Source organism: Tympanuchus pallidicinctus, unplaced genomic scaffold (genome assembly GCF_026119805.1).
Source record: "Tympanuchus pallidicinctus isolate F22 unplaced genomic scaffold, pur_lepc_1.0 scaffold36, whole genome shotgun sequence".
In the NCBI taxonomy this organism is placed as follows: Eukaryota; Metazoa; Chordata; class Aves; order Galliformes; family Phasianidae; genus Tympanuchus; species Tympanuchus pallidicinctus.
This window is the reverse complement of record NW_026294754.1, coordinates 1,252,204-1,277,913: the sequence shown is the minus strand read 5'-3', so window position 1 is coordinate 1,277,913 and position 25,710 is coordinate 1,252,204. Positions and strand designations below refer to the sequence as shown.

The window sequence follows — 25,710 nt, the reverse complement described above, 5'->3', positions numbered from 1 at the left end:
ATGCATGTAGGCAAGGAGGGAGGGAAGGTAAAGAGGAATGAACCCATCGTGCCCGGGTAAAGGGAGTTCTGGCAGCGTGTAACTCATGAAACACGGGTAGAGGGGAGGAGTGCAGGACCTGTAGCAAAGAGGTAGAAACCCTGATAGCAGCATCGTTTTGGCAGGTCGGCTGGAAGAGCAAACCTGAGGCCTCCAGATGTGCAAGCAGCAGCTGGGGATGTGTGTTAACCCAGAAGGACTCCTTCCCTGTGTCCCCAGAGCCACCTGCTGCCACTGGGGCTTTCCCAGGAGAGGTGATGGCGGTGCTCCTTCATCCTCAGAAGGCCAAGGGTTGGGTGATGCTTGACGTTGCACTGCCACTGCTATTTCAGATAAGGGAAATGCTTCCCACCATGAGCAATGTCTGCCATTGGAGGTTAAGAGCCAGCTGGAGAAATCTCCACGCAAACTGATCTGACCCCAGCGCTGCCCAAGCCGTGAGTGGGATGGTGGAGTTGGGATCTCCTGTGCTTCCTCCCAACCTTAGTTATTGCAGCATCTTCTGCTCAGCAGATCCCCACAGACTGAAGTCAGAGTGAAGGTGCAAAGCCACGCCAGCGATGGAGCAGCCCACACCTACCAGGGTTGGGATTTTGGCTGCCACCTGAGTTTTCACCCCTCAACCCTTCATGAAACCAACAGCTTGGACCGACCTCTGTTAGGAAGGCACTGTGTCTTGTGTTAGAGATCCCACTGCCTCCTGCCCGGTTGGTCCTGGTGTTTAACACTGCTTCTTCCCTGCAGTTTCTGCCCCATTCGTGACTGTTTGGTGCTTTGTGCAATCTGAGCTTCACCACCCAGTGAGCAAAGGGCCCTTTGGCACACAGGGTCTCATGCCATGCAAGCCAAATATTCCTCTCCCCTGCAGCAACCAGGGCAGGTCTTTTTGGGAAGGAGAAGCTGAGCTGATCTTTTCCAGGATGAAAATTAAAGGAGTTGAGGGTGATCACAAGCAGAAGCTCCTCAGTCTGTTTCAAGTCAAGGGGAAGGCCCTGAGTTTGCAGTGGAAATGAATTACGCACAAGGTCCCCCATGGAATGTAGATGATGCTTTTGCTCCCAATGGGGCTCATACATTAAGGAGGCTCAGGACAACCTGGGCATATGGGAACTGAATCCACCACTACCATAAAGCTGGGAGCCCACGTGAAAGCTGTACATCAGAATCCACCTCCTCTTGGTTAGAAAACACCACGAGGAAGCCCTTTCCCTCAGCTGAGTGCCTGCAGGTGTTTCCTGGTGTTCTCCCTTTCAGTGAGTCAGCTGTGAGGTGGCCACGGCAAAGCACAGGGATGTGCTTGGAGCCTCAGCGAGGACCAAGAACCTTTATTTTGGAATAAATAGACCATCTGATAAGAAAAACCCAGGAATAGAAATTTAGAAGAGCGAGTATGTGCGGGGGAAATGGACGGAGATTTATCCGCAGATAGGATATTCTCCCTCATCCCTCCAGTTTCCATAGCAGTGAGTCACTCATCTTCCTGCAGCAGGAGGAGCTCCTCCCTCTCTTGGGGAGCCCTCTGGGTCCGTAACGAAGCTGCTGTTTTGGAACACAGTGCCATGCTTCTTCCCGTGTCTGCTGGGCCCAGCAATATATGGCTGGGGACCCCCAGCACCACGGTGATCCTATGCACCGCTGTGGGTCTGCGTTCTGCGTCCCACTGTGGCCATGGGGTGATGGGAACCTGTCAGAGCAGAGGGAAAAGCTGATGGACAGCAATGGGCAGGGCTCACTGCTCGTGCCAACCAGCCCAATACAGCCCCAGGGCAGCATCCACTTGTACCCACAGCTCTGGAATGAGAGGTCTGAGGTCATCTGCCATGGTGAGATGGTCTCCACAGGGAGATGGTCTCCACGGAGGGTCTTATAGGGTTGTGGCTGTAGAGCTTCCAGTTGACTGCCCATCTAAGGAGCCTGCCCTGAAATTCAGCTGCCAAAATAACAGTGGGTGGGTGTGGGGTAGGGATGAAGGAATAGGAGTGTGGGAAAGCCCATGACTCAGTTTCCCCATGGGTTAAAGGTGAATATGACGGAAATATCACACCTGCACACCTCCTCAAGAGCCTGAACCAAAACCACGCTGGTTGGATGAAGCAGAGAGATGTAATTGCATTAGCTAATTACATTTCCACAATGTTTCCCCATTGTTTGCGATGACCAAGGAGACGTTTTCTGCAATATCACCTTTTGTTGGCTCTGCCTCAGCTCTGCACAGAGGAGGGAGCTGCAGGTGGCAGCAATGCAGTGCCCCCACTCCACCAAGTACTGGTGAAGCCCCATGGGATGGGCACCACCCCATCGGGGCCAATTGTGCCCAAGGAAGGCTTGGACATCTCCAAAGAGGGAGACTTATCCCCGTCTCTGGGCTTTGTCCTCACTTATGGAGACATTTTTTCTCCAAATGGAAATTTCCATGTTCCCAATCTGTGATGCTGTTTCTTGCCCCAGCACTGGGACCTCCAAGAACAGCCCAGCTGTTCTTCTGTCTACCCCGTGCCATCTCAGCAAGGACCCCATACTAAAATCCCCCTTTGCAGCTGCACACTGAGCTCTCCACCCCTCCTTGTGTGTCCCCAGCTCCATCCTGGTGACCCTTGCTGGACTCACTCTCCTCAACCTGCTGCCAGGCAGCCCCACACTGGACCCAGTGCCTAGATGGGACATCACCATCACCAAGCAAAGAGCAGGAATCAAAACCTGGTGATGTTAGCTGCCCTCCACGAACACCACTCAAACACCATTGGCTTTCAGTGCTGCAAACACACTCCATTGACCTGAGGACAGCTTGCACCACCTCTCTTCACCTTCAGAGCCCCTTTCCGGCTGACTGCTCCAACCTGACCTGTTCCACTTGTCCTTGCTGAACCCATTTCCTCCAGCAGCTTGGACTGCGACACTTAGCCTGCCCTCCCCAACCTGGTGCTGTTCCTAAGGCACGATCCATCCCACCGTGCAGGTAGTAAAGAGTTACAGGTGTTGTCAAAGGAGAGCTTGAGAGTGCCTTGGTCCTCCAGCCCTCCGTGGAGCGTGCACAAGGAGGTCTCAGAAGGGCTGTCATGGTGGGACATTGCGTCTGCAGCCCGACCTGGGGTTAACTCTTTGCCTCCCCTCGCCTCCCTGCTGTCAGATTTCTTTCCCAAATAACACATTGTGGATCATCAGCTGGCAGGAGAGAGCGAAAATCACTGGGAGTTTACACAAGGGTTAAGATCTGGGTAAGGGTCTGGGTTGGGGAGAGGATCAGGGTGATGGTTATGGTTATGATGATGGATTAAGTTTGGGATTGGGGGTAGGCTCAAGTTTGGAGTTAGGGTTATGGTAGGGTCGGGCTTGGGGTTGGGGTGAAGGCCATGGCTAGAGGTAGGACTGGTGCTGGTGTTTTGGGTTAGCATCAGGGTTAGAGTTGTGGTCAGGGTTAGGGTTAGGCTTGGGGTTGGGGTTAGGTTTGGATCAGGGTTAGCTAGTTCTCCCTGCACTCTGCTTTCTGAGCTTTTTGCAGAGATCCACATCGATGCATTACTTGGGTAGGGGATGCCCACTGTCCCACAGCATGTTAGGGTTGCCCTATCCTGATTTCCCTAGCCATGACCATCCCTATAGACACACACAGGGGCCTTCTAGCTCAAATCCAACTTCTATGGGCATTGTGTCATGATATTTTGGTGTCTGTATGGGTAGATTTAGCCTTGCTCATAGAGGGCAACATCTAGACCATGTTCCTGTGCCACCAGAGTTTAATGACATATTCAGGGTTCCCATGCCCAGGCTGTACTTGGGCGTCCACAAAGGGACAGTGATGGGAGTTTGGACCCATGGGGATGAGTGGAACAGGGGGAGGGCTGACAAAAGCATGGAAAGGGCAAATGGTCACATTTAGTCAGTAAGATCAGAAGGAAATTGGCCAAGAGGGCTTTCCAGCTCCAGACAACACATTTTGCAACAGGAGAAGAGATGCCTGAGAGATGGAAATCACTCCCACATCCTGGCAGGGGTGGCATTCACACCCAAGTGGCATTTTCTCCCTCATACTGGCTTGCAAATACATCTCACCCAGGGTGTGGGGATGCTCTCTGCCTACAATTTCATCTCAGCTTGTATGACCTCAGAGGCTATTCCTGTGCCATGGCCACCAATAGATTTCTCAGGTGCTGTCCCACAGCCTGGAGTTGGCTGATTGAAGGGCATGAGGTCACTCAGGACCTTCCCACATGGCAGGGCTCTCTGCCATGTCCCAGCCTGAGCTGGGATCTACCACCAGCAGCAGCACAGAACACCTGCAGAAGTTTTACTGTCACTTTCTGAAGTTTGTAAGGGGGATGTGCTCATGGGAAAGGCTGAGCTCCCATTGCTGTGCCTGTATTTTCACATTGGGAAGTCAGCATTGTGAGAAATACTGCAGCTGTGGTGATTTGTGGGCAGTACTGGTGGTAGTTGAACAGCTGGACTCGATGGCCTTAGAAGTCTTTTCCAACCTGAATGATTCCATGATTCTACTAAATCACATCATTACAGCCCCAATCTCTTTGCTCAGTGCATGCTCTGCTCCACGAGCATAAAAATACCCAAAGCCATCATGGTTATTTTATTTCACACAGCCCCAGTGTGGCTTTTCTACATGAGTCTTCATCCCCTGGCGTGTTCCAAAGCCTGGCCCTAAGATCAGCACGTTGCTCCCACCTCCTCATGTTGTTTGCAGAGGAAGTTTCTGTTCTGTTCTCACATACCAAGGCTGAGCTCTGAGCCTGGGCCCCCCAGCACCCTCCCCTTTGAAGGAGGGTGCCGGGCCCCTATGTGCAATGGGATAAAATGCTGAGTTTGACTCATGCCATCCTGTCAGCTCCACATCCATTTTCACTTCCTTCCTGGTTTTGATAGAGGTTGGGCACTCCCAAATCCTCCACCCATATGCGAGTAGTGGCCTTTAAGATCTTCATTCATACAGAGACAGGAACATCCAAGGTTTTCAACATACGTGGATGGGCATCCCCAGAATCTCTGTGGATGGACTCATGCAGGGTCTCCAACATACATGGATGGGCACTCCCAAAATCATCACCACACAGGGGTGGGCACCCACACCCCTCTTCATGTCTCCTCCTGCCCATTCAAAGTGGCCCTTTTTTGGAGCAAGATCCCATCAGTGACTGCAGTTCCCAAGAAGATTTCTTAGGAGATTCACTTCTGTTATCTTGCATATACTGGATTTTAACTTGGGTTTTTACTTGGAAGAACCAACTGTGACGGGATTCCTCCCTGTAGGGAAGATTTTGGCTCCTACATCTTCTTACCCAAGAAAGCAAAACCTCGGTGTTTCTTCATTTGTATGACTCTCAATGTAGTATTTAGTGATGAGGTCTCATCCCGTTCATGGGGAAGACTGAAACAGAGGAGAAGGAAGCAGATAGTGGCATCTTAAGGAAGCAGATAGTGGCATCTTAAGGAAGCAGATAGTGACATCTCCAAGATGTGAGAGAGAAAAAAGGATGTGAAAGTCGCTGACTTGCACCATGGAGGTTCTGTGGTTGAAAGTGGTAGCAAATGTATAAGGAAGAAATTCTCCTGATCCAACCTTCACTTCAGTGGTTGAGCAGTGTGCAAAGCATGAGGAAAATGAAAAGGAAATATTGGGCTTGTGGCCACAGTGTTGGCAGAAAACTTGCCATATTTGGTTTGGAGAAGTTGCTGTTCTCCATGGAAACAGGTCCTTGAAGAATCTGAGGCTCCATCCAGACCCATGGCTGAACCACAGCCTGGGCCTCCAAGTCGAATGGTTTGGGGTTGAAAGGGTCTTACATCCCAACAGGACACTGGTTCCTCCTCTCTTCAGCTGCCCAGGGCTGTAGGAAATGAGACAGGGAGGTGAATGAAGAACACAGGTCCTTGTGGATGGAGGTGTGTGTGTGAAAGCAGCAGGGAGAACATCAGTGCCATCATCATCCAGCCCAGGTGGCTCTGGGTTGACATGGCCCTGCACAGCCAAGGACTCCCTTCACCCCGGAGCTTTTCCCACCTCCACAAGACCTCAGCCTTGTTGAGCCCCCAAAACTGCCCTAAGACACATTTCTGACGTGCTCTCCAGGTGGTCGTTCACTTTCTGCCCACAAAGGACTTGCCCTTGGTAGCCCTGGGGATCTGGGAGACCTTTCTCCAGGCAGCCCAGCCCTCCCCAGGCTGTGCCTTTCACACAACACCCACAGATAAAAATACCGATGCTCCAAGCAAGCAGGGATGCACCGGGCAGGGAACAGATAATGCTGTGATGGCAGAAATGTGCCCGAGGGAGCTTCAAGTTACACATTAATGGGGGAGAGCAGTGGTGACGCACGAGTGGGCAGGAGGAGTGCTGGCAGGAGAGCTCAGCCCACACAGAGGGAGTTCTTTACTATGGGAGCGGTGAGGTGCTGGAACAGCTGCCCAGAGAGGCTGTGATGCCCCGTCCATCCCTGGAGGTGTTCAAGGCCAGGTTGGATGGGGCCCTGGGCAGCCTGGGCTGCTGTGAGATGGGGAGGTTGGTGGCCCTGCATTGGTGGGGGTTGGAGCTTCGTGATCCTTGAGGTCCCTTCAACCCAAGCCACTCTATGGTCTATGATTCTATGATAGTGAAGCCCTGTGTCGATGTGCTCCTGCAAAGCCCAGCCCAGCAGATCAAGCATGGGGGATCAGCATGCAGAAGCCGTGTGGTGCAGCTAATAAGGAGGTTTTTCTCTCCGGGTTTGGGTTGGGGTGATGGTGCATTCATGGAAAGACTGTTGGTGGAGTGGTTAGGGCTGCTGCAAGGTGGGTTTTGGCATTGCTACAAAGAGCGGGCATCTGTGAGTTGGGGGAATCCTTTCTGTCTCTTCCCATGGCCACAACAGGCAATGGGAGCAATCCACGACCTGCAGACCTAGTGTTCTTCCCATATCTGTGTAACTCATCTCACACCTTACTGTCCTTTCTATTCTTCCCAGCTCCAAGCTTCTTCTAGCTGTCTCCTGTTGTCTCTTGTTATCCTTTCCTTTGATCCCCTTTTTCTTGATATCCCATCCTTCCTTACAGCCATCGTTTTCTGATGGTCACATCAACCCTTTTGATGAAACCACGCTGCCTGGCAGCCAGAAAACCTCATGTGTGCCAATGGGGTGAGAAAGGCCAGGAGATCAGAGTCAAGTAATGAACATTCGGGAAGGTGAAGGTCGTCTTCATGAAGAACAGCTCCCATAACCAACACCCAGAGCAGCTCAGCAGCTGTGTCCCAACTGAGGACGATGATCACATCCATGCCCACGTCCCATGGAAGAGCTTTGGGGAGCCCAAGAGGCTGTGGATCCTCTTCAACTTCAGGAGAGTTTTTGGATGGCTCTTGGAGACATTTTTTATGTTGCCTCTACTCCTGTGGCAGCCGTGACCTCCTTCCTCCTCCTGCTGTGCTGCTGGTGTAATGCAGAGGACAAAGATCAGGTATGTGTTTAATGAGACCTGAAGGGCAGTCAGAGTCACTCCCACCCAAGGGCTAAAACCCATCACTGGACTTACCTCTCATCTCCTGCAGGTCCTCGCTTTGCCTCTCCCACCTGCTCTCAGTGCATAGGACAGGACATGACACTCATGCCTAGGGGACCTGATTTACACCAGTGGTGGTGTCACCTCCCTTGGAAGCACAAGAAGTCATAGACTCGCAGAATCACCAAGGTTGGAAAAGGTCTCCGAGATTCATCCAGTCCAACTGTATATCACCCAGTCCAACCAGTCATCCAAGTCCCTTCAGATAGACGTGGAAACAGTTATCCTCCTGCACCAGGCCAGCATTCCTGCTCTGGATGGGCAGGATTCCTCCTCCCAGAACCTGTTGTTCACGTCTGGTCACCAGCACCCAGAAGCAATGCAGGAGCGTGGCCAATTCTTGATGGAAACGAAATCCCACCCATCTGCCAACCCTCTCGGCTCACACATATTTACTCTTTGGATGTGTTCTCATGAAAATCAATTCCAGACCCACCTCCCATGTATGGTAAACATGACTAACAAGGAATGGGGAGAGGCCAAGGCAGCAGGGAACAAAGCTGCCTGGGTGCAGTGATGCTGCCTTTGCTTCAGTGTGGTGGGACAAGCCCAAGCAGGATGCTGTAAGGCCACATGGGCTCCTTTCCAGCCCTCTTCACTGCTCGGCTGGACCTCCATCCCCTCTGGCAGTTTGGGCTCCAGGACACCCGGTTCCACCCCAGCTTAACCTGGAGGAGGCTGAGTCACAGCATGGGCTCCTGCAGAACCACTTGCACGAGGTTATGACAAACTCCAAGGAGTGATTTTCTCCAGCTGAGGAATGCCCAAGCATGCAAAAAGCATGCTCTGTAAATCTTCGTTTCCTGATCTCTATAATAGCTTTTTCTTTCTCTCTCTCTCATTTTTTATTTTTTATTTTTTTTTAATAAATGGCAAAGCTTGAGCTGTCTCAGTTGCTCACTTGCTACCTTTACCTGCCCTGATTGACGCTGGTCAGCTAAGGAGGTGAAATACAGCATGTAAACAAGCTGAGCACTCAGCACAGAGACTGATCTGATGGTCCTGGAGACAGCTGACACCTCTCTGGGTCAGAGAATTACCAACCATTTCCCAGCCGAAGAGAATTTGCCTCTCAGACCGACACTGGGTTACACAGGACACCTTATTTTGTGTTGCATTATGAATTAAGGATCATCTGCTGAGAGGACACCAAGAAAAAGCTCTTCAGGGACTGCCAAGAGCTTGGCCCCGTTTGTATCCTCATGGCACCCCCATGTGGGGAGAGCCCGGAGGCTCCAGCACCAGACCCACACTTTGCTCTGCTGGGGAAAAACCTCCTGGGGGAAGGAATGATGAAGTTGACATAGAGATCAAACAAGAAGTTGGGGTTAGGAAAGACACTGGGGAGCAGGAGGGAACCCCAACCCATGGGGCTGGTGGAGCTGGGTGGCTTCTGACAGGGCACAGCCTCCACAAACCTGCCTACATCTCATGGGAGCATTGCAGAGGAAAGGGGGAGCTGGAAGCATCTGGCAGCACATCTGGTTTGTTGCAGCTGGATACTCCCAGGCTCTGTTTCTGCGTTTGCGTGCTTCACAGTGTGGCTGGATCCTTTGATAGCCAAAATACAGATGGGGAAGGGAATGGCTGGGACACCCCCAGGGTATAACTGTTAATTATCAAGGACAGTTTCATTCTTATAGTTCTCCTTTCATTCATTTTTTTCCCCATTTCCTTTCATTTCTTCACTCTTTTTTTCTCTATTGATCCACCTATGTATGTTTGTATCTATCTACATACCTATCTACGCATTTATCTATCCACCTACCTATATGCCTATCTACGTATATCTATCCACCTATCTATCCATCCACCTAACCATCCATCTATGGAATCATAGAATCATTACTGTTGAAAAAGACCTCTAAGATCATCTAATCCAATCGTCCACCTACCACCAGTGTTGCCAACTAAACCACCTTCCCTGGTACTGCATCTAAATGTTTCTTGAACACTTCCAGGGATGGTGACTCCTGGGCAGCCCATTCCAGTGCATGACCACTGTTTCATAGAACAATATTCTCCTAATAGCCAACCTCCCCTAGTGCAATATGAGGCCATCACCTCTCATCCTATTGCTGTTACCTGGGAGCAGAGGCTGATCCTCATCACACTACAACCTCCTGTCAGAGAGTTGTAGGGGGCAGTAGTGTCTCCCCTGAGCTGCTGCTTCTCCAGACTGAACCATCCCAGTTCCCTCAAACGTTCCTCATAGTGTGCTCCAGTCCCCTCACAGCTCCATTATCCTTTTCTATCTATCCATCTATCTAATCCACACATCCATCCATCTATCCACCTATCCATCCATCCAACTACCCATCTATGTAACTATCCATCCATCCATCCATCCATCCATCCATCCATCCATCCATCCATCCGTTCACCCATCCATCCCTCCATCCATCCCTCCATCCATCCATCCATCCATCCATCCATCCATCCATCCATCCACCCATCCATCCATCCATCCCTCCATCCATCCATCCATCCATCTATCCATCCATCCATCCATCCATCCATCCATCCATCCATCCATCCATCCACCCATCCATCCATCCATCCCTCCATCCATCCATCCATCCATCTATCCATCCATCCATCCATCCATCCATCCATCCATCCATCCATCCATCCATCCCTCCATCCATCCCTCCATCCATCCATCCATCCATCTACCCATCCATCCATCCATCCATCCATCTACCCATCCATCCCTCCATCCATCCCTCCATCCATCCATCCATCCATCCATCCATCCATCCATCCATCCATCCACCCATCCATCCATCCCTCCATCCGTTCACCCATCCATCCCTCCATCCATCCCTCCATCCATCCCTCCATCCATCCATCTACCCATCCATCCATCCATCCATCCATCCATCCATCCATCCATCCATCCATCCATCCATCTACCCATCCATCCATCCATCCATCCATCCATCCATCCATCCATCCATCCATCCATCCCTCCATCCATCCATCCATCCATCTATCCATCCATCCATCCATCCATCCATCCATCCATCCATCCATCCATCCCTCCATCCATCCCTCCATCCATCCATCCATCCATCTACCCATCCATCCATCCATCCATCCATCTACCCATCCATCCCTCCATCCATCCCTCCATCCATCCATCCATCCATCCATCCATCCATCCATCCATCCATCCATCCATCCACCCATCCATCCATCCCTCCATCCGTTCACCCATCCATCCATCCATCCATCCATCCATCCATCCATCCATCCATCCATCCATCCCTCCATCCATCCCTCCATCCATCCATCTACCCATCCATCCATCCATCCATCCATCCATCCATCCATCCATCCATCCATCCATCCATCCATCCATCTACCCATCCATCCATCCATCCATCCCTCCATCCATCCCTCCATCCATCTATCCATCCATCCATTTACCCACACATCCACCCATCCACCCTTCCATCTACTCACCTGTTCACCTGTAACACCTATTAAGCATTATTTCCTATATATATATTCCTATTTAATACCAAAAGCTGATGTCCTGGAGGGTAGAGTTCCTGCACTGGGTGGGGGAATCTCATGCAGGACCACCCCTCTCACTGCAGCTCGTGTTGGCAAGCAGCTCCCCATGCCAGGAGAGCTTCTGCCTGTTCAGCAGCCAAAATTTCCTCTGTCAGCAAACTCCTTTATTGCTAGCTGGAGGAAGCGTCTGTCCACAGGGCTTTCACAGCCGGAGCTGCCTCCTGCATGAATCACCCTGCCCATGGCGTGGGCTAAATGGCACAATGTGCCCATGCACCGAAGCAGACGCGTAGCCTTGCAGCAGTGAGGGAATAAAAGCCATTTTCCTGGCTCGCTTGTTGTTCTCAAAGAGGCTTAAACCCCCTCAGGGAATGAGTTCAGAAGGGAAGAATGAAGAGATAGACAGTGCACAAGCCCGATGTATGCCTATATTCTCCTTATTATATTGACTCCACGCTGAGCTCCTGCCTTCCTTGTACAACCCAGCACTGCTCACAGAGAACTCCAGAGCCTCTCCTCGCTCCAGTGCCACCCCGAGGACACAGCTCCCCATTCAGCATCTCTGAGGGCTGTGAGATGGGATGGCTGTTTGCACACCGCCGCATTTACACAAAAGCATTCCAGAAGATTAAAATCAATGGGCTGGAGATTTATTTGCTGAACCACTCGGCGCGTCGCAGCCGTTGGGTTTTTGTTTCTTTCCCTCTCTGTAAGGGAACAGGACAGCCTCTGTGGTGCTGGGTTTTTTTCCATCTTTTCTCCTTGGCAAGGTGATGCAGAACAAGCCCAAGTTTGGGGTGACAATCCTGAGAGCATCCAAGTCTCTTCAGGCTTTCCACATGCATCCCAACATACCCAATGTGCTTGGTAGAGGCACAGCCAAGATCAAACCAACGGCCAAATTCCCATCCTCACCACTTTGGAACAGGTTGCCCAAGGAGGCTGTGGATGCCCCATCCCTGCAGGCATTCAAGGCCAGGCTGGATGTGGCTCTGGGCAGCCTGGGCTGCTGCTTGGCGACCTGCACACAGCAGGGCTTGGAGCTGGATGAGCGCTGTGCTCCTGTGCAACCCAGGCCATTCTGTCATTCTGTGATTCTATGAAATCCATTTTCCCTTTGCCTGCTCTCAGCCCAGGGGCTGAGCATTGCCTGCTTTCGTTTCTGAAGTTATCAGCAAAATATTTATTTGACCAAGCCAAGATAACAGCGGGCTGCGGGCCAGTGCCAAAAAGCACTGAACTCAATGGGAGCTTTTCCTGTTGACTGCAGTGAGTTTTGCAGTGAGGACGTGACCCTGAGCTGGGAATTACAGGTGGTCCAAACACTCCCCAAAGCTCTTCCCCATGCTCATCACTGGGTGTTGGTAGAATCGTCAAATCATTAAGCTTGGAGATGATCTCCAAGATCCCCAACTCCAACCCAGCCCACCCCGCCATGCCCACCGACCACATCCCTCAGTGCCACATCCCTGTGGTTTGGAAGAGCCCCAGGGATGGTGACCACACCGCCTCCGTGGGCAGCCTGTGCCACTGCATTGCCATTGCTTTGAAAAAGAAATTTTCCCTAATATCCAACCTATTTTCTATGAGGATCTGATGGAAGACAGCTCCAAAAGCCTTCCTGACGTTCAAGAAGCCACTGCCAGGCCAACATTCATCACATTCGGTCTCCACTGTGTCCCACACCATGCTTTTCACACACATACCCCTATATGAGATCTACCCACACCCATATGAGAACTACGTATCTCTAGATGAGATCTATCCCTATATGAGACCTTTATATTCCCATATGAGATCAATCCATCCCTATATGAGGTCTATATATCCGTGTACGAGATCTATCCATCCCTGTAAGAGATCTATCCATCTCCATAGGATATCCATAGGAGTGCTGAGGGAAGTGGTGGAGGTGATAGCCTCTACCTGCCATCATTCATCAGCACTCCTTGTTGATTGGTGAGGTCCCAGAAGACTGGAGGCTTGCCAATGTGACTCCTATCTGCAAGAAGGGTTGAAAGGAGAATCCGGGGGGAACTACAGGCCTGTTAGCCTGACCTCGGTGCCAGGGAAGGTTATGGACCGTGATATATGGTATAGGATTCTATATGTCCCCATATGAGGTCTATCCATCTCCATATGAGATCTATCCATCCCCATGAGGTCTATCCATCCCTATATGAGATCCACATATACCCATATGAGATCTATCCATCTCTATGAGATCTATTCATCTGAATATGAGATCCACATAACCCTGTATGAGGTCTGTATGGTCTTATCCATCCCTATATGAGATCCGCATATCCCCACATGAGATCTACCCATCTCTATGAGATCTATCCATCTCCATGAGATCAATCCATCTGCATATGAGATCCACGTGTCCCTATGTGAGATCTATCCACCCCCATGAGATCTATCCATCTCTATATGAGATCTACCCATCTCCATATGAGATCAATCCATCTGCATATGAGATCCACGTGTCCCTATGTGAGATCTATCCACCCCCATGAGGTCTATCCATCCCTATATGAGATCCACATACTCCTGTATGAGGTCTATCCATCCCCATATGGCATTCACATATCCCCACATGAGATCAACCCATCCCCATGAGGTCTATCCATCCCTATGTGTGATCCACATATCCCCATATGAGATCTATCTATCTGTATATGAGATCCACATATCCCTGTATGAGGTCTGTATGGTCTTATCCATCCCTATATGAGATCCACATATTCCTATATGAGATCTACCCATCTCTATGAGATCTATCCATCTCCATATGAGATCCATCCATCCCTATGAAATCTATCCATCTGCATATGAGATTCACGTGTCCCTATGTGAGATCTATCCACCCCCATGAGGTCTATCCATTCCTATATGAGATCCACATATCCCCATATGAGATCTATCCATCTCTATGAGATCTATCCATCATCTGCATATGAGATCCACGTATCCCTATGTGAGATCTACCCATCCCCATGAGATCTATCCATCCCTATATGAGATCCATCCATCCCTATGAAATCTATGCATCTGCATATGAGATTCCCATATCCCTATGTGAGATCTATCCTCCCCCATGAGGTCTATCTATCCCTATATGAGATCTACATACCCCTGTATGAGGTCTATCCATCCCCATATGGCATTCACATATCCCCACATGAGATCTACCCATCTCTATGAGATCTATCCATCCCTATATGAGATCCACATATCCCCACGTGAGATCTATCCATCTCCATATGAGATCCATCCATCCCTATGAAATATACGTATCTGTATATGAGATCCACATATCCCTGCATGAGATCTATCCACCCCCATGAGGTCTATCCATCCCTATATGAGATCCACATATCCCCACATGAGATCTACCCATCCCTATGAGATCCATCCATCCCTATGAAATCTACCCATCTGCATAAGAGATTCCCATGTCCCTATGTGATATCTATCCACCCCCATGAGGTCTATCCATCCCCATACGAGGTCTATAGGGCAGGGCTTGCTCTCCTGGCCTGCACATACCCCGACACCTGCAGCACTCTGCAGCTGGAGCACAGAGCTGCGGTGTGTGTCAGCAGAGGACACTGCTGCGCTGCATCACTTAAAGAAGCTTTCCTGGGGGAAGTGAGTCCGACTAATTAGCAGCACTAAATAAACAAATAGCTGCAGGAGGATGGAACATTCAAATTGCATTTAGCTTGCGGAAGTGTTAAAGGCTCTTAAAGCCAGAGGAGGGTGAGGGTCACCGGTTGGGAACTGGAGTGAAGCAGAGCATCAGTGATGAAGGAGGCAGTGATGAAGCATTTGGGGAAATGCAATTAGGAGAATTGCCTCTGCAATCCACCCTGGTGATTTTCTTCAAGGAAACGTTCAAACGCAGTTTAATATTTAAAGGTTTCATTGCAGCAGCTCTAATAAGCTAAGGCAGAGTCAGGCCATGCAGGCTGAACCCAAGGCTGCCTGATCACCATCACATGGCAGTGCGTGGTGAGGAGCAGCACTGCTGTTGTGCACAGCCCTGCATTACCTGTGTGCACCCCTTGCACGCCTCCTGTTCACTCTTTGCACACTCCCTGAGCACTTGTGCATACCTCTGTGCACGCCTTCTACCCAAACCTTTGCATCTGCCTGCACCCCTTCATGCATCCCCTCTTTTGTGCACCTTCCAGTGCTCTCACTTTCCTCCCATGCAGCCCCTTGTGTGCCCATCCTGTGCCCCCTCCCATGCACCCTTTTTGTGCACCACTTTGCACACCCTTGTGCACACCTGTGTGCACTCCCAGTCCCTCTTCTATGCATCCTCACGTGCACGACTGGCACCCTCTTGTGCAGCCCTCTGCAATACCTTTGCACCCACTGCACAGCCCCATGTGCGTCCCCCCTCTCACCCACCTGCATCCCTCTATGCACCTCCTATGCACCCCTCTGTGCACCTTCTTTGCACCCATACAAACCCTCTGCATCCCCAATGCACCTTCTGTGCTTTTTCCATGCAACCCCTTAAGCACCCCCTCTTCACCATGCACCCCCTATGCATTCACCTCCCATGCAACCTCTACATACCCCTATACACCCCCCCATACACCCCACACCCCCCATGCACACCCCAAACATCCCCCCATACACGTCCCAGGCACCCCCTATGCATCCCCTATGCACCCTGCCATGCACATCCTATGCATTCATCCCCCGTGCAAACTCTATCTACCCCTATACACCTCCCATACACCCCACACTCCCCGTGCACACCCCAAACATCCCCTCATATACCCACTCTGCACTGCTATACACCCTCTGTGCTCCCTTATATACACTCCATGCACCCCTTTTGCACCCGTATACACCTTCTATGCACACCCATGCACCCCTTATATACCCCTGTGCATCCCCCATGCATCCCTTATGCCTTCTCTATGCACCCCTTATATGTACACCTTATATACCCCCTATGCACCCTTTATGCATCCCCTATGCACCTCCTATATACTCCCTGTGTATCCCTTATACACCTCTATGCATCCCCTGTGCACTCCTTATGCATCCCCTGTGCATCCCCCATGCACCCCTTATGCCTTCCCTATGCACCCCTTATATGTACACCTTATATATCCCCTATGCACCCCCTGTGCACCCCTTATATACCTCCTATGTACCCCTTATGCATCCTTTATGCACCCCTTACGCCTTCCTTATGCATCCCCTACACACTCCTTATATGCACCCCTTATGTATTCCCTGTGCACCCCTTATACACCCCTATGCACCCCTTATATGCTGTCTATGTACCCCTTATATACCTCCTATGCATCCCCTATGCACCCCTTATACACATCCTACGCACCCTTATGCATCCCTTATACACACCCTATGCAGCCCTTATATGCACCGCTTATATGTACCCCTTATATGCACCCCTTATATACCCCTCATATACCCCCTATGCGTCCCCAAGGCATCCCCTATGCACCCTTTATATTCCCTGTGCACCCCTTATGCACCCCCTATGCATCCCCCTGTGCACCCCTTATATGCACCCCTTGTATACCCCTCATACACCCCCTATGCGTCCCATATGCACCCGTTATATACTGCTATGCATCCCCTAGGCACCTCTTATGCACCCCCTATGCACCCCTATGCATCCCTTATATAACCTTTATGCACCCCTTCTCTACCCCCCCTTTGCACCCCATACACCCCCACGCACCCCCTCCCAGAACACCCCTCCCAGCCGCATGGCGGCGCACTCACCAAGTACCGCGCCCACGCCGTCTCTCTGTTCCTCCATCTCTATGATGACCGCTCTAGGCAACCCGGCGGCCTCCTCTCGCCTGCTCCCTCTGTGGCAGGCCGCGCTCCCGCCATCTCTCTCCCCTCAGCGCGGCGCTCCCGAGCCGCGCTCCGCCGCCTCCCGCCCCGCCGGGCCCCGCCTCCCTCCCCTCCCCGCTCCTCAGGGCCGCGGCTCGGGACGCCGCTCTCCGCCCGTTCGGAACCGTGAGGGAGAGAGAGAGAGAGACGGCCGCGTTCCCCTCCCTTCGCCTCGTTCTCTCAGCCCGAAGCGGGAGGCAAAAGGCGGCCGCCCGCTCCTCGCCGCCTCCTCCCGCTCCTCCTCCTGCAGCGGGGGTCGCGTCCTGCTGCCGGGGGGGGGGAATTGATGTGGAGACCCCGCGCAGCACCATGCAGCCCCCGCCGAGGAAGGTGAGGGCCCGCCTTCAAGGGGGGGGGTGGGGTGGAGGGATGTGGGGCCGTGTTGGGGCGGTGGGGCCGAGTGGGGTTGGGGAGGGGGGGGGGGGGTTGAGGGGGTCTTGGGTGGGATTGAGGCGGCGGTTGGGCGGGGGGGGGGGGGGGCTGAGGGTGAGTGGCGTTTGAGGTTCTGTTCGGGTTGTGGAGGGGCTGTGGGGCTGGGTGGGGATCGGGGGGGGGGGGCGGTGGGGCTGAGAGGGGTTTGAGGCTATGTTGGGGTGAGGGTGGTGGAGCAGAGTGGGATTCGGGGCTGGGTTGGGGTCGGGGGGGGGGGGTCCTGACTGGGATTTGAGGCAGTGTTTAGCGGGGTGGGTAATGATGGGAATTTGGAGGTCTGCTTGGTGTTGAAGGGCATTCAGGGTGGGCTGAGTGGGATTTGAGGCTGGTTTGGGTGTATGGGGGGATCCTGGCTGGGATTTGAGGCGCTGTTTGGAGGGGGGTGCAGTGTGAGGCTGTGTTGGGGTGAGGGTGGTGGAGGTGAGTGGGATTTAAGGCTGGTTTGGGGTGGGGTGTGGGGGGGTCCTGGGATTTTAGGCAGTGTTTGGGTGGGGAATGGTGGGAGTGATAGGAATTTGGGGCTCTGCTTGGAGCTGAAGGGCATTCAGGGTAGGTTGAGGGAGGGCACCGGGGCTGAGTGGGATTTGGGGCTGGTTTGGGTGTATGGGGGGATCCTGGCTGGGATTTGAGGCGGTGTTTGGAGGGGGGTGCAGTGTGAGGTTGTGTTGGGGTGAGGGTGGTGGAGGTGAGTGGGATTTAAGGCTGGTTTGGGGTGGGGTGTGGGGGGGTCCTGGGATTTTAGGCAGTGTTTGGGTGGGGAATGGTGGGAGTGATAGGAATTTGGGGCTCTGCTTGGAGCTGAAGGGCATTCAGGGTAGGTTGAGGGAGGGCACCGGGGCTGAGTGGGATTTGGGGCTGGTTTGGGTGTATGGGGGGATCCTGGCTGGGATTTGAGGCGGTGTTTGGAGGGGGGTGCAGTGTGAGGTTGTGTTGGGGTGAGGGTGGTGGAGGTGAGTGGGATTTAAGGCTGGTTTGGGGTGGGGTGGAGGGTCCTGGCTGGGATTTGAGTGCTTGGGTCGGGAGTAGTGATGGGGAGTTGGAGGTCTGCTTGGTGTTGAAGGGCATTTAGGGCAGGTTTGGGGGGGGGGGGGGGGGGGGCAGTGGGGCTGAGTGAGATTTGGGGTTGTGTTTGGGTGCGGGGTGGTCACAGAATGGGAGTTATTTGTGCTGAGTGGGATTTCGAATCATAGAATGATAGAACGGCCTGGGTTGCACAATGCTCATCCAGTTCCAACCCCCTGCTATGTGCAGGGTCACCAACCAGCAGACCAGGCTGCCCAGAGCCACGTCCAGCCTGGCCTTGAATGCCTGCAGGGGTGGGGGGGGGAGCATTGGTAAATTGGGGCTGGGGGTCTCAGAGCTGAGGTCTGCAGGCATCAAGGTACAGGGAAGGGCTGGGAGCAGAGCTCTGCACTGGGTGCTGGAGGGGGTGGGCACCAATGCCGCTGGGCTGGCTGCACTGAGGCTGTGGGTTTGGGAGAAGGCTGCTCCTGGTGCAGGCAGGTTGCTGCGTGGCAGATGTGAGCTGTAACAAAGTCTTGAGCCCCGTGCTGCCGTGTGAGGATGGGTTTCTTTGATATTTGGAAGGTTGCACCCTGGGGCTTTGCTATATAAAAGGGGAGCCGGACCCACCAAGGTGGCTGTGGGGCAGGGAGATGCTGGTTCCTGGGGGTGGCGGAGGGCAGGCTGAGATCCATGTGTGCCCTTTGCATCTCTGTCTGCTGAGATGCAGTCAGGCTGCTGCTGCTCACCGTGGATCTCCAAGGTCTCCTGTGTGATGCAGAGATGGATGGGTGCGGAGGTGGGATTGCAGGGCTGTGCTGCATGCGGGCTGCGAGGGGATGCAGGCTGAAGCCTCCTGTTGCAGCCCTGTTCCTTCCTGCCTCTTCACTCCCATTTCACCAAAGCAGAGCAGATCTTACTGCTATTTTAGTTCGTGTTTGGCTTCCGATCGATAACAACGTGCGTGTCGTTCTTTGCTGACATGATGGCACTTGAGTCTATTTCCATTACGTGGGTCATCTCGTGTAGGTTGATGTATTTTGAGCTGATTTCTTTCACATACAGATGAGAAATGTTGAAGTTCACATTAAAAATAGACCCTTTTTCTGCTTAAAGCCGGGATGTGCATGGGCTGTCCTTCATTTTTTGTCGTGTCTTGTGGGCGCTCTTGTGCAAAACTTGTCAGCATAACGTGATTAAAGGGTCCTTGCTGCTGGGGATTGTTTCAGTGTTAGGATTGAGGGGGCTTTTGCTAACTGATGAGATGGAGATGTTTTTTCCTCCTCCTGGCTGGTGAAGGGAATGGAGTTGTCTCTCCGTGCCCATTGGGTTGGGCATTCTGTCCTATGAGTGCACGATGTCTTCATTGATCTGCTGATCACTTTTCAGCCTGACAGATTCCCTGTGGTCACAAGCAGGTCAGAGAGCCCTATAAAAACAGAGCAAACACCCCCCTCCAGGGCCATCCCTGCTCCCTGTGCCACAGTGCTGGTTGTTGGGGAGGCTCCCAAAGGATTGAAATGGAGCTGAATGATCACAGGGATCAGAGGAAAATCGCACCTAAGCCCAACCTCCTGAAGCCTTTCAGAGGGAGCCCTTCTGCTGCTCAGCTGAGGAACAGCCTGATGTTCAAGGCCAGGCTGGATGTGGCTCTGGGCAGCCAGGTCTGATTGTTGGCGACCTGCACACAGCAGGGCTTGGAGCTGGATGAGCATTGAGCTCCTTTGCAACCCAGGCCGTTCTGTCATCCTGTGTTGGAGCTGTCTTAAGGTGACAGCAATTGTGGGACAACTTAAGTGCTCTGAATGCCTCCAAGCTGCCAATTTTTACCTTCTTGACCCACTTCTTTCCAAGCTTTTCTCCCAGGTGGAAGTCCTTTGTCACACACAAACCATCCTTCTGCCTTTTGAAATAAAATGGCACTTTCCTTGATGTTTGGGCATAAGTTTGGGAGCCTCACTTTGTGTGGTGTCAGCCTGCACAGGCACTGAATTCAGCTTTTATTGACGCTGCTGAGGGGAATACTGAGTTCTTAGTGCTGCATCCCAACTTTCCACTGCAATGTGCCCTTTCAAAACAAACGAGGGAAAGGAATTATGTTTGTTTTTGTCGAGATTTGGCTTAAACTTTACCAAAAATATACGTGGTCTGTGTTTGTTCGTAGGTGAAAGTTACACAGGAGCTGAAAAACATCCAGGTGGAGCAGATGACAAAGCTGCAGGCCAAGCATCAGGCAGAATGTGAGCTACTTGAGGATATCAGGTAAGGTTACAGAGAGCATTTCCAGAATTCCTTTAGGATCCAGTTTTTGGAAGAACGTTTGAGTTACAAAACTTCAGGAACTGACGATGGAATTTCCTCTTTGGATTTCCTGCTTTCAGGCTGTTAAAATTCTGACACAGCTGGAAATTATAACTGCAGCTAACACAATGCAAACGCTTTTTTCTTCTCTTCAATGGGGGAAGTGTTTAAAAAAAAACAACTCCCAAACAAGACACAGAAAACTTAGGGCTTTTCAGCAGTATTTCTCTGTATAACAGATGGAGAGTTTGATTTACTGCTTGTAAGAGGCTGTTAAAATTATTACAGATCTTTTAAAACCACTGATGATTTACATCTTGCTGGGAAGAGCTTTGAGCAGCACTTTTAAATAGTTTGGTGTGGGGGGTTTGTTGTTGTTGTTGTTGGTTGTTTTGTTTTGTTTTTTTTTTACCAGAAATAAGAAAATATTTGCATTTATAATTTAAAGATCAGTAGGGAAAACCTACATGCTATCAATTCTGTGTTGCTTTTGCACAGGAATGGCGTGGAGCTCCTGGAATGGGTCCAGAGGAGGGCACTGAGATGAGCAGAGGGCTGGAGCAGCTCTGCTGTGGGGAAAGGCTGAGGGAACTGGGCTTGTTTGGCTTGGAGAAGAGAAGGCTGCAGGGAGACCTGATGGTGGCCTTCAGTGCTTGAAGGGAGCGGATGAACAGGAGGGGGAACGGCTGTGTGTGAGGGTGGGTGGTGACAGGACAAGGGGAATGGCTTGAAAGTGAGACAGGGGAGGTTTGGGTTGGATGTGAGGAGGAAGTTTTGGAGGCAGAGGGTGGTGAGGCAGTGGCACAGGTTGCCCAAGGAGGCTGTGGATGCCCCATCCCTGCAGGCATTCAAGGCCAGGCTGGATGTGGCTCTGGGCAGCCTGGGCTGCTGCTTGGCGACCTGCACACAGCAGGGCTTGGAGCTGGATGAGCGCTGTGCTCCTTTGCAGCCCAGGCCATGCTGTCATTCTTTCATCCTTTAACATAAAATGTTCCTATTCACAGAAGACGTGGCAGTGGGTGCCTGGTGTTCTGTAGGGGATCAGTTGCTCTGTTTGAGTGGTTCTTCCTTCTGGCATTCAGCAGTGGAGCTGCTGCTTTTCTCCTCTTTTTTTCCCCCTGTTTCTCAGGTGTTTGTAATTCCTTCAGGCTGCTTTCCTGCTGAGAGGCATCCTGAGCATTGTGGGTTCCGTAACAGCAAAACACGTGGAAACATTGGCTGAGAATATTTTATTTTTATTATAACTTAATTTTTAATGTTAATTTAATTTGTAAATGTTGATGTTATGGATTAAGAGACGGGATTATTTAATTCATTAAGATGATCAGTAAACAGGCACGGTCTGTTCAGCATCCTTGTTACTGTCAGTCTGTGTTTGCAGAATCACTGTGTGGATTTGCATGTTAAACGTGGAGCCACGGGATGGGATGTGGATGTGAAACCTCCAGGAGTTGTTCAACCAGCAGAGAATGGGAATGGAGGGGACAGCAGAGGTCTGGCTTAGGAATGCTTGCTGAGAAATGCTGGTTTGTATATGTTGGTATATATGTGCCAGCAGTGTTTATAAACCAAAGCACTTATCTGGGCTTTAATGCTCTTAATTACATTCTTAATATCATTTCAGTCTGGTTTTGTCTAAAACTTCAAATGTCTGTAATGCAGAAGGGATGTGAGGAAGAGATGACAGAGTTCTCTCGTGAGTTGTGCTGAAACGCGCCCATTGTCTGCTGTAGTAGAGGCAGATGACTTTTGGCAGCAAACCAGATCATAAACATACTTTTCATTCCAGTAGCTTTGATATTTTTTCCAAAACTCAGCACAGCTTTCAGTGTTTACAGTGGGAAGGTTGAAACTGTGTCGTTTGGAGAGGATGAAGAATCCCAATAGGATTCTTCTCAGTCAAGGCTGAGGCAAACAGGTGTAACTGGCTTCTCTCCACCCCTCTGCAGATAGCACATCTCCTTAGGGCTGTACATACACCAAACCACCGTGCTTAATTACATCTAAAATATGTCTTTTTTTCACTGATAGTACAGAGTTTAGCATGCCAAGAATGTAGCTTCAGGTCAGAGAGGCTGAGAAGAAAGGCAGTGTGTTTTGCTTACAGAGAGCATGCTTAGAACTCGACAGAGCTACGTGCAGGTAGTTGAGCTGAGAGCTTTGCTTGGGGTCGGACAACTTCTGACACAACGTAAGATTGTAAGATGCATAACAATTGTAAGATCTTTGCAGCCTTACAAACTGCTCTGCGTTTTCCCTTCTCTGTGACAGCTTAGTAGCAGCAAAGCTGGAATATCTTTGTATGACCTGACAAGGCTATAATGAAAAATGTGTGTTTGAAGTCTATTAGCAAGTAGGTTTAAAAATATCTTTGTGTTTATCGTCTCCGTTTGGCTCTTTGTGTTAACATTGCTTCATGCTCGGTGACTGGGGGATTGGTGGAGCAAGTGATTCAGTTGGCACAGCTCTAGGCAAGGCATCTTCTGTAGCTCATTGAAGCCATCGTGTCCTTTCATGTAGTGGATCTGTGCTGGTGTTGCTAGAAGGAGGCTGTCTGTCTCTTCTGTTTCAGTTTGCCTTCCAGAGGAAGAAAGCTCAGAGCTTCTCCCTGGCTGCAGGTGCTTTGCTCTGTGCAATGCCTGGCTGTGTCTTGGCAGCAAGTTCATCCCGTTCCCAATGGCCAGCTGGGTTAGGAGTGGCTGGGTTTGTATCAGAGGTGCTGGTGGTTCTCCAGTGCCTTATTCTGGTTTGAAACATGGTGTTGTTTGATGGGTGGTAGTCAAGAAGTCGTGTGCAGTGGTGTGAAACTGCCCTTAGTGTGCCAAGATGTAGGCATAGCTTTTGTGTGTCTGCACAGCTGTAAAGAGCTCTACCTGATCCATGCTGGGATTCCAGTTGATATTTCTGTAATCTGTGCTGTCCATGATCCCAATAGCTGTTTTGCTGATAGCAGCTTTTACCTTGCATGTTATCTCAGTGCCTCATTTTCCAGGCAACTTCGTGTGCCTTTACAGGTTTTGCAATTGTAGTCATAAAATGTTTTTTTCCTTTTAAATCATTGCTTTGCTTTCATGCTTTGCCAGTGGTTATATTGCAGTTTCAATCCATGCTGAAGCCTCCGTTGCCTCTGCAGGGCCAGCCCTGTTTGCCTGCTCCTCGTGCTGTCGCTCTGTGGGTTCCCATGCTGGGGCAGCCAGGTGGGTGAAGGCACTCAGCTCCCTCCCCTGCTCTTCTGCCCAGTGATGGTTGGAGGTAAATCTGCACCCTGAGGCTTCAGCAGAAGGCAGGGCTGCAGCCTTAGGAATCACAGAGCTGGAAGGGCCACCTGCTTTGAGTCTTATCCAACTTTCTGCAGTCTGGATGTGCTGATCCTATGTTGCTTCACCACTTGGAGTCAGTTGACTGCACACGTTGTGTTGTGTTGAAAGCAGATGGAAAGACTGCGTGCCTTCTGGCTGAGATGGAGCAGCGGTGTGGTCAGTCATAGAAGGACAGAATGGCCTGGGTTGAAAAGGACCTCAAAGTTCCAACACCCTGCTGTGTGCAGGTCGCCAAGCAGCAGCCCAGGCTGCCCAGAGCCACATCCAGCCTGGCCTTGAATGCCTGCAGGGCTGGGGCATCCACAGCCTCCTTGGGCAACCTGTGCCAGTGCCTCACCACCCTCTGCCTCCAAAACTTCCTCCTCACATCCAACCCAAACCTCCCCTGTCTCACTTTCAAGCCATTCCCCTTGTCCTGTCACCACCCACCCTCACACACAGCCGTTCCCCCTCCTGTTCATCCGCTCCCTTCAAGCACTGAAGGCCACCATCAGGTCTCCCTGCAGCCTTCTCTTCTCCAAGCCAAACAAGCCCAGTTCCCTCATCCTTTCCTCACAGCAGAGCTGCTCCATATCCAATCTTAATTTCCCTTGTCTTAGTTTAAAACTATTTAAACCATTCCCCTTCATTCCTCAGTTTCAAACCCTAAAACTAAAACCCTTAAACTAAATCCTTTAATTTAAAACCATTCCATGTGCTTCAACATCTCCTGCCTCGTGCCTGTCGCAACGAGCCCAAGTGAGCAGAGCACATTGAAAAAAGAAAAAGAGGTATGAAAGAATATTTCTAGTTAGCTCCTTGTGCTCCTGGCATGCCATTGTATGTACTGGAGTATCTCAGCTTCATGTAACCTTTTGCTGTGGATATACTTTGCACTCTCCAGTGGAACGTGGCTGCAGGTCTGTGATTGCACTGGTGCCGTCAGCAGGTTTGTGATAAGGTTTATGGCAGTGCTGGCTGGGAGTCAGTTTACTGAAGTAGAAGCTAACAGTGGTTCTGGTTTTAAATACAGCAAATCTAACGTGGCACCTACAGCCCAGTGCCCTGTGCTGGGGAGCAGCCTCGTCAGAGCAGGGGTGGTGCTGCTAAATGTTAAGTGACTGGAGATGAGGAATATGTATGTATGTATGTATGTGCATGGATGTTCGTGTATGTTAGGATCCTGTAAGAGATTCTGGAAAGTTAGGAGAGTGCTTTGCTTTTCCTGTCCTGAGGCAGGGTGAGGATTTCCTTCTCTTCTCATCCTTCCAGGTCCCAGCTGCAGGGAGTGCTGCTCACTTGGATGTTGCTGGAGCTTGTCTTGGGCTCCCGAGTGGTTTGCTTCTGGTTAGGGGGAATCTCATCATGGTTTTTCTAATTCCTGATCAGCTCTGAAGCAGCTGGGAGGGCTTTCCATAAGAAAATATCTTTTTTTTTCCTTTTCACCCACTCAGAATCTTGTCCTTCATCATCACCTTTCCTTTTCCAAAGTCCTTTGCTCCACTCAGCAGCCGTGATGTTCCTGGTGTTCCTGGCTCTATTCGACCAGGAGCACTGTTTCCCTCTGCAGGTTCTCAATTCTGCAGCCTTACAAAGGGGGAAAGCTCAGGGAAGCTGTATGTGCAGTGTTACATTGCACTGGGTTTGTCTCTCTTGAAAAGGCTTTCCTTGAACT

At 51.1% G+C, this 25,710-nt stretch overlaps 2 protein-coding genes across 4 annotated transcripts in view; both read left to right on the top strand.

Moving 5' to 3' along the window:
- Window positions 1-11,063, top strand: LOC128088692 (splicing factor 3A subunit 2-like). Its single transcript, XM_052699432.1, has 3 exons — window positions 1-27; window positions 9,818-10,073; window positions 10,258-11,063. Exons 1-3 carry the CDS (start codon window positions 1-3, stop codon window positions 11,061-11,063), a joined length of 1,089 nt encoding a protein of 362 aa, XP_052555392.1.
- A 6,010-nt stretch (window positions 11,064-17,073) lies between these two features.
- FCHSD2 (FCH and double SH3 domains 2) overlaps window positions 17,074-25,710 on the top strand; it is a 131,052-nt gene continuing 122,415 nt past the window's right edge. For 2 of the 3 annotated variants that reach the window (XR_008210301.1, XM_052699283.1), the window contains exons 1-2: window positions 17,074-17,331; window positions 20,600-20,697. Coding sequence is in view for 2 of the 3 variants with exons in the window: in XM_052699283.1 (XP_052555243.1) it covers window positions 17,311-17,331; window positions 20,600-20,697 (119 nt within the window). In the remaining variant the exon portion in view is untranslated. The remainder of the gene's footprint in view (window positions 17,332-20,599; window positions 20,698-25,710) is intronic. The other variant, XM_052699284.1, reaches the window with a different exon arrangement.